The sequence below is a fragment of the Morone saxatilis genome, unplaced genomic scaffold, assembly GCF_004916995.1.
Source record: "Morone saxatilis isolate NCDOM2014 unplaced genomic scaffold, NCSU_SB_2.0 Contig21, whole genome shotgun sequence".
Taxonomy (NCBI): Eukaryota; Metazoa; Chordata; class Actinopteri; family Moronidae; genus Morone; species Morone saxatilis.
Genome location: NW_023339774.1, coordinates 1126374 through 1138721, shown reverse-complemented (window position 1 = coordinate 1138721; position 12348 = coordinate 1126374). Strand labels below are relative to the sequence as shown.

At 38.6% G+C, this 12348-nt stretch overlaps 1 protein-coding gene across 1 annotated transcript in view; it reads left to right on the top strand.

The window, feature by feature from the left end:
* Positions 1-5904, top strand: part of LOC118332230 (stromelysin-3-like) — a gene marked incomplete in the record, with an annotated part of 25830 nt that extends 19926 nt beyond the window's left edge. Inside the window, 4 exon segments of the mRNA XM_035667408.1 lie at positions 453-667; positions 801-1005; positions 1526-1786; positions 1870-5904. Of these exon segments, the coding sequence (XP_035523301.1) occupies positions 453-667; positions 801-1005; positions 1526-1786; positions 1870-1997 (809 nt within the window).
* Positions 5905-12348: the final 6444 nt, after the last annotated feature.

The window sequence follows — 12348 nt, the reverse complement described above, 5'->3', positions numbered from 1 at the left end:
CCGGTTCTTTTCCTTCCTTGGACCTCTTTTAATAGGTACTGACCACTGCAGACCTAGAACACCCCAGAAGAGCCACAGTCTTGGAGATGATCTGGCCCAGTAAAAGTAGCTCAAACCCTCACGCTGGCCATTTTTCCTACTTCCGGGCTAGAGCCAGGGTCTGTCCGAGGTTTGAAATTGAATTGAATTTAGGACTCAAAACTTTTTGTTTTGGACTTAGGACTTGACTTGGGACTTGAGTGCAAACAATGACTCGGTCCCTCTTCTGGTGAGTGCATCTGAAATACTTTGAAGTAAATGGAGGTCTTCTTGTTCTGAACAAAACCTGGTTTTAAAAGAGGTTTTCTTTAAAACTACATCTCATTTGTGTTCCTCATTTGATTCCACTAAAGAGTAACGCATTCAACTAATTTTAGTATTATTGTCCCTTTATTCTTTGCTGTCCCATTTAGGCACTGATCTCTTACAAGTGGCAGCTCATGAGTTTGGCCATGTCCTGGGCCTGCAGCACTCCCTGGAGCCTGATGCTTTGATGTGTCCTTTCTACAGTGACTCCTACCCTCTGCAACTGAGCGAGGACGACAAAAGGGGCATCCAGTATCTGTATGGTCCTCCTCAGCATTCACCGCCCGAGATGACAGAGACCAATGAGATAGACATTGGAATGGTGAGACAGTTATACTGGGAATAGACTTCAAAGCTACATGTACTGTACTTCAAGAGTTTACCAGTCTTGTATTTTGTAACTTCGTATATTAGTCCACAGATAAAAATACCCCTGCTATGTCATTGTGCCCCAGCCGGATGCCTGCAGAACAAACTTTGAAGCTGTGTCCATGATCAGGGGAGAGCTATTCTTCTTTAAGTCCCGATACGTTTGGCGTATCCGTGATGGGCAGCTACAAGCTGGCTATCCAGCCTTGGCTTCGCGACACTGGAGGGGCATTCCCGACCGCATCGATGCTGCTTATGAAGACAAGTCTGGCAACATCTGGCTCTTCCAAGGTTAGTCATTCAGAGTCAAAAAAGAGTAAGAGTATGAAAGAGTTGAGATGTTGACAGTGTAATGACCGAAAGTGTTAAAACTCTCAGTTAAAGATTAAAAAAATAAAGCAGCTATCCATTGGTTTTAGGGAAGTTTACACTCAGCCAATCTTGTTACCTAAGACAGTGTTACATTTTCCCAAACAAACAAGCTGCTAACCTGGCTGCACCAGATGGTTTGCTACACACAACCATCTGAGAAATTGTTGTTGGAAACTGTTTGGAAAAGGGCAGGTACTTGGCAGGTAACCAACCAGGCAACCATCTGTCTATCACGGGTGAACATCAATCAGTCGGCTCAACAAGCCATATAACATAGTCAAACTCTTACTGATGCCAGTCTGGAGAAGAGCAGAAAAATCTTTTCCATGGAGAAGAAGAGTCCTAAATTATTTGTAAATTGGTAAAACCAATATTGACTGTAGTCCATGACATACAAGGACCAAATTTTAGGTTTTATTTTATTTTTTTAACATGTCAGGTGACAGCTACTGGGTGTTTGATGCTGAGAGGAAGATTACAGGTCCAGATTCAGTGCGGCAGCTGGGTCTCCCTGTGACAGATATCCAAGCAGCTTTGAAGTGGGAAGAGGACCATGTTGAAAAAGTCTACCTCTTCAAGTCCGCTTCTTACTGGCTTTTCAATCCTCAAGAGAATCGAGTTGATGATGCCCATCCTCGCAGCATGCACAAATGGGAAGGAGTGCCCAGTGATATTGATGCAGCCTTTCGGGACAAATATGGTGAGGACTGGGATCAGGAAAAAACTATATTTTGACTTTCAAAAATTCATAGTTGACTTTTGCTTTTTCTTCCCCTCTGACAGGCTACGCCAATTTTCTGAGTGGACCGCACTATTGGAAGTTTGACCCTGTTGCGTTGAAGGTGCTAGAAGGCTACCCCCGCAGCATTGGCATGGATTTCTTTGGCTGCTCTGCCCTCCTGCACAAATAAGATCCTGCATACACATATGTTAAACTTGCTAAAAAAAGCAATGGGTTTATTTTTCAGATTAATTCCCCATATAGAACATTTTGGCTATTTTGGAAATATAGTTAAAGGAAAAATGAGTAGGATTTCCCTTTAAACAATGTATAGATTCATTCACACAAAATCAGTGGCTCCTTCCTGCAGGGTTGTGCGGAGGTGGGGCCGTGTTGTGCTTTAAAACGTAACTCCCATGAAACAACCAGAAAATAATTTTTTTGTTTCTTCACTGCTTTATTTTCACTAACGCCACACCCTCTCTTCGTTCACTCTCTAACTCGTTTGACCACTGCTGCTCTCTCTCTTTCTCTCTCTCTCTCTCTCTCTCTCATTGAGCTGGGGAGGAGGGGCCAACTTTGAATAGTGTTTTTAAAACAGTAACTGACAAATCAAATCCTACTCATTCTGCCTTTAAGGCTGGTGTATTTTATTAAGATGACTCAAAACCCATAAATATAACAACAAATGCTTGCCAAAGTCAGTGCCTGCTGCAACCATATTATTTTTGGAAAACAATGGACTTGAATTTGAAAATACATGTCACTGGTTTCAAAATTTGACTATGACTGTAAGTTTGCAGTAACAGTCAACTTCCACCCCTAGGCTTTGGTCCCAAAACCCACTGCCCAAGTTGCTTGAATTTGTCCACATTTAAACAGTAATACCACACGAGAGCTTGGACAAACAGTATTGCTGCACAAAGTCTGTGGGATGCCCAATAGTACAATGTGAAATGCTGTACTAGTGCAAGTACTCTTTAAAGGTTAGGAGATTTAAAACACTAATATGGCACAAAACAACGATTTGCTATGTAAAGATATAATGGAGTCATGGTGTCCTGAGCAGAGAATGACGAAATGAGTTTGCCTGTGTTGCTATCAAAGCCTGTCTGTGTTTTGTTTACAAATCTGGTCTGGCCAGGAGTGCATATTAGTACATGTGAGTCCCTCTGTGTGCAGCTGAGTAGAGCAACTGAAACTGCTGTTTTTATCATCTACGTTGGTGAATTAAGGTTTTATTTCTAACAACTAACAAAGACAGTTTTATTTTGTTTTTGTCCACTTTAAATGAAGTTACGATGTTACACTATTTGCAAGGTAAAATTACCATTTTTGTCTGTGGAGTCTGGTGGCGAGAGATAGTGATAGTATGGCTGTTTCTGTTTAAACAAATGGTTTATCTCCGTAGGTATCCTTTCCATAATGCTGACACTAGAATAACAATCTGAGCCTGTCAGTGGCAAGAACCACTTTTGGTAAACATACTTTGATGAGATTTGTCCCCAAGCAGCCCTTTTCGTGAATATTTTTACAAATAACTGAATTAAGGGTTTATTTAGACCAAAACAGGGTTGAGACAAAGAAAGTTGATATTGGTGATATTTTTTTTGTTTCTGTCCAGTTTCAAGTGTGTTTTACAATTTAAATTACTGGTTTTGTCAATGACGTCTGGTGGATTAGATTTGTTTTGGTCTGAGATACTGGTGCTCTAGTGGCAAGTGAATTTCGTACATATAACCTTCTTTGTCTTGAGTTAAGAAAAAACACACAAATCAAACAACACCTTGCTTACCAGCAAAGTTGGGGCATGTATTAAGGTATGCGTCAAGGAACTACACCACACAACATGTCTGACCATGTCTAAATGCAAACCTGATTATTTGTTATTTGCTCTGAATGACCACACCCGAAGGGAGGGCAAAAAGCCTGCCTCCTCCTGTAGGTTTGAATACTGAGAAATGAGATCCATATATACTCCAGAAATTTGTCATCCTGGCATTGTTGGCATGTATCTGCTTGTGTGCCCGTGTGTAATTAAGTAAGTAAAGAAGACCAGTGTAGACCAAGTTCCTTGTCAAATATAAATATTGTATATAAATAAAACAACGTGAGAGTAACGAGGACTTCAATTTCTCCTCTTTTGATGAAGGCTAACCGTCCTAACCGGTCTGGGCAGAAAGAAAGTTAGCACCTTTCAAAAGAAACTTTTTTGAAAATTGTCAATAGCCAAGATGGTCCACATCGACCGTGAGCTTTGGCTTTACATTGCAGACGATTTACTCATACAGTAGGAGGTACAATGAAACAACATTTTTACAGTCGTATAGTGTATGCCCAGTTTAATACAATCTGGACCAGTTTGTCCACAGAATGCACAAACTGGTATTAACCCTCTCGCTAACTCAAGCAAACAAGTTGACCCCTAAAATGTCAAAGTACAGAACATTACAGGGATTAGTAACTGTGATTTTCAAACTGTAATTCCAGGTTCAGACATGATATTTTTCTCTGTTAAAATAGTCATTGTGTCATATTAGGCTATTAGAAAGTCATACATTCTTGCCATGACTTGACCAGGACTTCTGCTCTGCCTTACATATCTACAAATCTTGGTCTTTATTATTATTTCCAAAACCCATCTTATTTGGGCTTTGACCGCTTCCTCAGTCTCCTTTGATTTTAGTCATTAGGTTATCGTGCAGGCTTATGTAGCCACCTCAACCACAGACCATTAAACTCTGCAGAAATGATACAAGCAAAAACCGAGAGGGGCTTACTAGGGCAGCATTGCAAAAATGTAATTATTCACAAAAGCCTTCCAGTCTAGTATTTAGCATGACGCTAGTTAAATAGTTGTCTTGGCACTGACTGTGGTAAAGAGTTGCGTTGCTTTTTTTAAGCTGTACGTTACCAGTTTATGTTGGTACTGAAAACAAACTTCAGTTCAATTTGGTCATACTGATTTTTCCAATTCACAGCAGTATATCCAGAATGAATGAAGCGTGCTACATCTTTGAATATGTAAGGTGCTATTTAAGGTTTTGTAGGCAAGGTAAACCAGTACCTCATATATTACATACATTCAAAAGATCTGCTCTTTTTACTATTCAGTGTACTCAATAGGTATGTTTTTATGGAGCCATATACAAGTCCTCATTATCTGTTAAGGAGCTTTGTTTCATTTCTCTGATTGTTACTGTGGCTTTATCAGAAAAGCTGAGACTGTATAATTTTCTGAAAATTACAAACATATTACATTTGGCTGACAATATAATATAGCTTGATATTAATCTTGTGTTTCAGTCGTACCAAGAGAAATGAAACAGAGCTTCACCATGTTTGACTTACTGTATATTTTTTTCAATATTATATTTGTGCATTTGTATTCAAGGTTTTGCTATTTCTAATCAGTGCAGGACACTGATTATTGCATTGACTTGTAAAATACACTGTGGTGTGTGTGCAAAAATAGCAGTCTAGTGTAGCTTGGCCGCTGTCAGGTGTGATTTTAAACAGTGTTAACATATCCTGACAACAATGTTTTATCTATTTTTATGTACTTTCAACATATACTGATCTGTTTGCCTTTATATTCACTTTTTTCAGTCAGAATTTGTATTTCATATGTGAATAAATCTGTAAAGTTTTTTACTTTAATATTTTTTTCTATTTCTGCAAGTAATATAGTACACTGAAGGGATTTCCATTTAGAGCAAGGGATTGCAGTACTTATTGTAGTTTGGCTGCTGATTTAGCCGCTCACCAACACGGTCAGTAGTTTGTGTCAGAAGTTGCACTCCTTTCTTGAAGTTATAACTCATCGCATCTGAATACACTGATATGATACACATATTCTTAGATTTAATGTGACCTAACATGTACATAATGTCGTTATCTATAACCACAAATAAATGTCATCATCAAAAATGAATTTTACACTACTAACATTGTTGCACCAGGCCAGAATTTTGGGGTAAGCCTATCACCATGGCTGAAGGTTCTGTTGTCCATTGTATCTCCCACAAAAACATTAAACTGGATGTGTGAAATACTAAAGATTCAACTAAAGAACGACAGGGAGATGTATCCTATCTGTGATGCAATAAAAGTATTTGTTAATTAACAAAATATAAGGTAAAGTGATTCAAGGATGTTTTAGGACCATTTTAAGAGTCTTAAGTATATCTTGATAATCGGGATAATATTATTAACTGCAACTGTTTTGGCCAGGATAATCTTTACAAGAAATGTTCATATCATCCAATGTCTAGTATCCAGCTGCTGTGTGTAGTTTTGTGTAGCCCTCTAAAAACATAGACACTATCATTGTACCAAAATCAGAGTGAAACACTGAATCCCTTGAAAGTAGACTCATTTAGTTTGTGGTAAAAACACTTGTGGATTTATGTGCTGTCTGTAAGTTTGAGCAGCAGGAACTCTCCCTGAGGGTCAGCAGGCCTACACATGTTCACACAGAATTGCATTTATTATTTGTAAACTCTTTTCTGTTTAGCACCATAAAACAAAGTCTGACCCCCTGAGTCAAATACCCACAGTATCAGTGTAGTTGTTAGGATGCTGGTCATAAGTCACAATTTGTAATATTTTGTTCCTAAACAGTGAAACACCAAAAGAAACCTGAGAATCTCCTGATCAAAGACAGAAAAAGAGTATGATTTATAAGCTGAGTGGTGCTGCTGCTTGCTTTCAATCAGTCTGCTTCACTCTTCTGTGCAGCTGTAATAATACTTTCATGCAGAGCTGCAGTCTTAAATGCCTCACAAAACAGGATTAAAAATAATGTTAAGCAGATAAGTAGAATAAAGCAAACAATAACAAATAAAATGTTGATAATTCAAATACAAAGCGAGGGAATGTATCCTACAGTTCATAAAAACAGAGAGCAGCATTTAAGAGAAAGGTAATGGACAATCTGAGTTGGAATATGACTTTGACTCAACTTAAGGACAATGAGACCAGCCACGGCCTGGTTATTGATGACTTTGTCAAATAGTGTGAGGACTCCATATGTAAATCTAAAGACATAATAATTGATTTTAGAAAACATGCCCACACACATGGAGTCAGACAGTGGAATGTGTGCAACCTTACAAATATCTTGGGATAACTATTGAGTGAAAACTGAACTTTAGAGAAAACTGTAAAGCTGTGTGCAAAAACGGACACCAGCTTTTGTTTTGTTTGAGGAAACTGTCCTGTTTCCACCCTGACAAAATCATGATGACCTTGTTTGATCGTGCTTTTGTTAAATCAAATGTATCTTTTTCTTTGGTGTTATGGTTTGGAATCCTCTCTCTACAGAACAGAAACTCCCTCTTTCAAATTGTTAAATCGTCTAGGCTCATTGGTGAGTCGCAGCTTAACCCAGAATCCCTGTCCAGCAGATAACCAGCTCAGCCTTAAGTGATGACTCCCAATCTTTGTACAGTGAATTTCAGCTTCTTCTTCCTAGACGAGGTTTATATTCCCACAATGTAGAACGAAGCGGTAAAAGCATAGCTTTAATCCAGCAGCTATCATTCATATTAACACACAAATTTTGTTTACCTTCATTTTTTTGGGCCTTTTATTGCCTTTATTTGATAGTTACAGCCAGGAAAGGGGGGCAGAGAGAGAGGATGGCATGCAGCAAAGGGCCGCAGGTCGGATTCGAACCATGGGCTGCTGCAGCAAGGACTCAGCCTCATTACATGGGTCACCAGCTCTACCAACTGAGCTAACCGGGGACCAATTTCCTTTATTTTTACCATATTTTTCTAGTGGTCAATTATTCTCTCTTTTTAAGTCCTGAATTTTTGAGTCTGGAGCACTTTTATCTTTCATCTTTATTCTTTATCCTTTATAATGTTTGTATCATGTTTGTCTATTGAACCTTATAAAATGAAAGGTAATCATCACAAATACAGTAAGCTGCTAGCAAAATGTAGGGTTATGTCAAAGTGGGAAAAACAAATCAAGATTCTGGCTACAGCATTTTAAAATAACTAATTTTTTAAACCCATATTTTTTATAGTCTGGTAAAACAGCAGTGCAGTAATCTAGGCAGCAGCTTCTGACCCAATACTTTTGATTTAAGTGAAATCTCAGTTTTTTGATAATTTAATTAAAATAAACATGATAATATGATGAGCTTATAAGACTATTAAAAGAACTGGGGTAATCTGGGCAGAGAGAGATAGAGAGAGAGAGATATATAGAGGGAGCATGTATAAAAACAATAAAATAAGGCCCAGAATACTGACTCCAAAATCATTGTCAAGTGACTGTTATCTGTTTGACAGTTATAGGAAAGTTTAATTATTGATTCTGGAATATCAACACACATGTGAACACATTTATTTAAGCCTGGAAGTTAAACACACAGGATGCAATCAAGCTTGCAATGTAACGTTTACTGTCAAAAGTGTGTTCCAAGCACTTTAGCAGTGAGTGATTTACGCCTTTTCTCTTTTTACACTTTTCCTATTACATTGTATGACACTGTCAAACAGTAATGATAATAGATATACTTAAATCTGCCTGTTGTATAGTGTTTCTGAGGTAAGGTTAAAGTGTTACTAAAGTTTTATCTGTTTAGATTTTCTGCTCGTCCTGCCTCTGACTGATTGATTTCTTTTCATCATTTCACAATTTTAACACTTTGAGCTGCATTTTGTGAATGAAAGATGTTATATAATAAAGTTTATTATTATTATTACCAAATAGGACTTTCCAGGTCAGTCCAGTGTTTGTGCATCAACCACTGAGGTATCAGACTAAACAACAGAGTGTAAAAACGAATGGCCACATACTGTATTTCTAGAAAGCTCTACTTGAAATGTTGATTATTTGCAGGTTTGTCTCTCCTATTGTGGAAGTATGAGTCATGCTTTAGTCATCCTGCTGTGGTTGGACTGGTATGCAACAGATGGCAGCTTGGGTTAAACATGGAAGACTTCATTGTTTCAAGTGTTTAATAGTTAACAGTTGTCCAGTTATTTTGTTAGAGTTGCTGGCCTTGAATGATACTGAAATATATGAGCTGAACATCAACAGGTAAGTGAGTGAAGCATTTGGCTGACACTGACATCTTGAGTTTGCAGTGTTAATGAACTAATGGGAAAGACATCTGCATGCAGAATCTAATATATAAGAATGTAATAATTCAAACTCAAACTCTTCAGGACAGACATCAAACAATCTAACCCAACCAAATCATCATCATTTGTTGTATAAAAAATGTTTGGCCATCAACTACTTTTGCCCACTAATCAATGCAACTAAGTGCTTCCTGTAGCAAAGGATAAGGGCTGATATCTATCAGAACGGTCCTCCACTTTGAGTGGAGTCCAAATATTCTTAGTGAAAAGAGCTTGAGGAGCTTTGTATTATAAAGCTATGTGCTGACTGCAGTAACTCCTCAGCGCTGTATAATAACGATATAATTCTGTCTACCCACAATGCCCCACCTAAAGCACCAGCTTCAACTCTGAAAAACTACCCATCATTCATTCCACCATCCATTATGAATTCTTCAATATACTGAAACATATAAGAAGAAAGATTCTATAACATTTGAACATTTTACAGACATATGAAGCATCTGTTGAGCTCCTATAAAGTGTCTGTGTTTAAATCACATACATTTTTTATGTCGGCATGAATCATTAAACTAACCAGAATTATTCTATTTGCAGATGTGATGGAATCCCACTAACATGTTTTCAGTCCTTCCTGCTGTAAATTGGAATGTTTCAACTTTTTCATATTGTGTGGGTGTTGTGAAAGCCGTGCTATCTTTTCATCAACTCATCATACATTTCCAAAACATAAAAAACTATGTAGACTCTGCTGCCTATGCCAAACTGACCACTCCACTCAGAAATCAGTGTTTCTTCTTGTTCCTACAGTGTGCTGTTTGAATGCTGTATGTGCAGAGTGTGACAGTAGAAGGATGTTTTTTAGAGTCATCTGCTGAAAGTGGAAAGTTTCTCTGAGCTCATTGAAAATCAGATTTTAAGGGCCGGGGCCTACGAGTGTGATTTGTGACATCAGAAGTTTATTTATATAGCACATTTTAAACCACAAGAGTTGGCAAAATAAAGTGCATGGCAACACCAATAAATGACAATGAAAGAAACTATATATAAATATAAAGCAACAACAAATATGTGCACAAATGTAAAAAACAGAGAGACTTACAGACTTACTAAGAACAATATATAATAAAAGATTAAAAATACTAAAACACACTAAGACAGTCATTCTTAAAGAGTGGTCCGCGGACCACGACTTAATTGGAAAATATAATTTTTTTCGTTTTAAATTTAAAGTGTTATACAAACTGTCTACAAACAACACTACAACTATAACTACAAATCTTATTTGGGAGTAACATGTATGTAATTAAGCCAGTTAATAAGTAAATTCAAACATTATTAATAAAATTGGCTGTTTAGGGGTGTTGGACTTCAGCAATGTAGCTGGCCCTTTGCAACCGTTTTACGACACTGCTACACCGCTGTTTTAGGATTCAGACCAAAAATGATCAGTGCATTCTAACCATTGACTATCTGATTGTAAAAATCATGGGTCGGTGGCTTAAGACAGGGTCAATCAAAAGAAAATCAAATGAAATGTCTGACACAACAGGCAAGATGCATCGCCTTGATGGGAGTGGTTCAACAGCAACAAGTGCTTCAGCTAGCATTGAGTCCTGGGAAGATGGTTCGCCGTCAAACAAAATCCCTCAAAGTGAAACTCAGCAAGAACGTGAAAATCTGGCGCTAAAGTAAAATGGAAATAGTACAGCGACTACATCAATTTTGGTTTTTTTTTTAACTGAAGATGCTGAGGATCCAAAACCACATTTTTTTGTGTGCTATGAATCGTTGGCTAACAAGGCTATGAAACCTGCTAAGCTCAGGCGCCATTTAGAAACTAAACACAAGGATTACATGGGGAATCCTACAGGACTTATTGAGGGAAAACTCAATGAACTTAAGAAACATGGTGAAAAAGCCCTCATAGTTGGCATTTGCACAGACTGCAATGACTGGAAAACAGAATTGACTTGCAACTCGTGTGCGGGCAGTAGCAACACACTGTTGCACTCACAGAGAACAACTAGCTGTTAAAAAAAAAAACCTGTGCCTCGAAGGAGTAGTGGACAAATCTGTTAAATTGGTGAATAAAATCAAAAGCAAATCCCTGAACATGTCTTTTTAAAGCTCCGTGTGAAGAAATGGGAAGCGAACACACAAAACATACATCATGCTGACGTTCGCTGTCTGACGAGTTTTCATGCATCTATTTGAACTGCGCGATGAGGTCAAGTTATTCCTGCATCATACTGGTGAACTGTATGACAGACTGCATGGTTTCCAGTGGCTGGCAAAATTGGCATACCTTGCTGATGTTTTCAACACTCTCAACACTGCAAGGAAAAGCAGTCACTGTCTTCAATGTCCAGGACAAAATTATGCCGCACTCAAGATGGAATTGTGGTGTACCCGTCTCAATTACCAGGAGTTTGATTGTTTTCCAACATTGGCGGATTTTCTCCTCACTGCCGAAGAGGAGCTGGATGGCGACACAGTTGCAGCCTGCAAGGAACATTTGCAGGGCCTTCATTCTCAGTTGGGAGGGTATTTTCCAGAGCTAGAAACCAGGCTTTAAGTGGAGCAGAAATCCATTTGGAGACAAAACACACATCAAACAGGTCAGTTCCAAGCTTCCACCGAGACAGGTTGATAGCCTTGTTGACATTGCATCTAATGGGGCACTTGAAACAAACCTTTAGAGTGAAGTTTTACAGTCCACATCCGACATGAGCACCCTGAACACCCTGAGTTGGCTGACTGCTCTGAAACTTTTAATGCCATTTCCAACCACCTACAACTGTGAAGTTGGATTTTACACACTTGTTGGTCTGAAAACAAAGCAGCGCAACCAGATTAATGTGAACCCTGACATGAGACTAAAAGTCTCCGGTCTGGAGCCAGACATTGCTTCACTGATGTCTCAGCAGAAATAGCACCATTCTTCCCATTAAGACGACAATGAGTGAGTAGTAGGCTATACTTATAACTGTTGTAAAATCCTGTATTTGGCAGGTAGCCAGTGCAGGGATGCAAGTGCTGGTGTAATTCTGTCCCTTCCTGGTCCAAGGAAGAGGTCTTGCTGCAGCATTCTGCACAAACTGCAGGGGAGACGAAGACGATTGTCCAACACCAGAGTAAAAGTTGCACTAATCAGGTCTTGTGGAGATTAATGCGATGGCAAGTCTTTAAATGATTGAGAGAGAGGATGGATTCTAGTTTTGCAATGATCCTCAGCTAAAAAAAGCTATCCTTTCACCATGGAGTTGATCTATTTGTCAATTTCAGTGCTGAGTCATAGATGACTAAGATTCCTGGAATGGGCATCAAGGTTTGAAGTCAGTGGCCCCAGGTCAACCTCCACTAGTGCTCATCCACTGAGAATGGACTTTACAGTGAAATAGGAGACATCTCGTGTCCAGCAGGAAAACTTTAGAA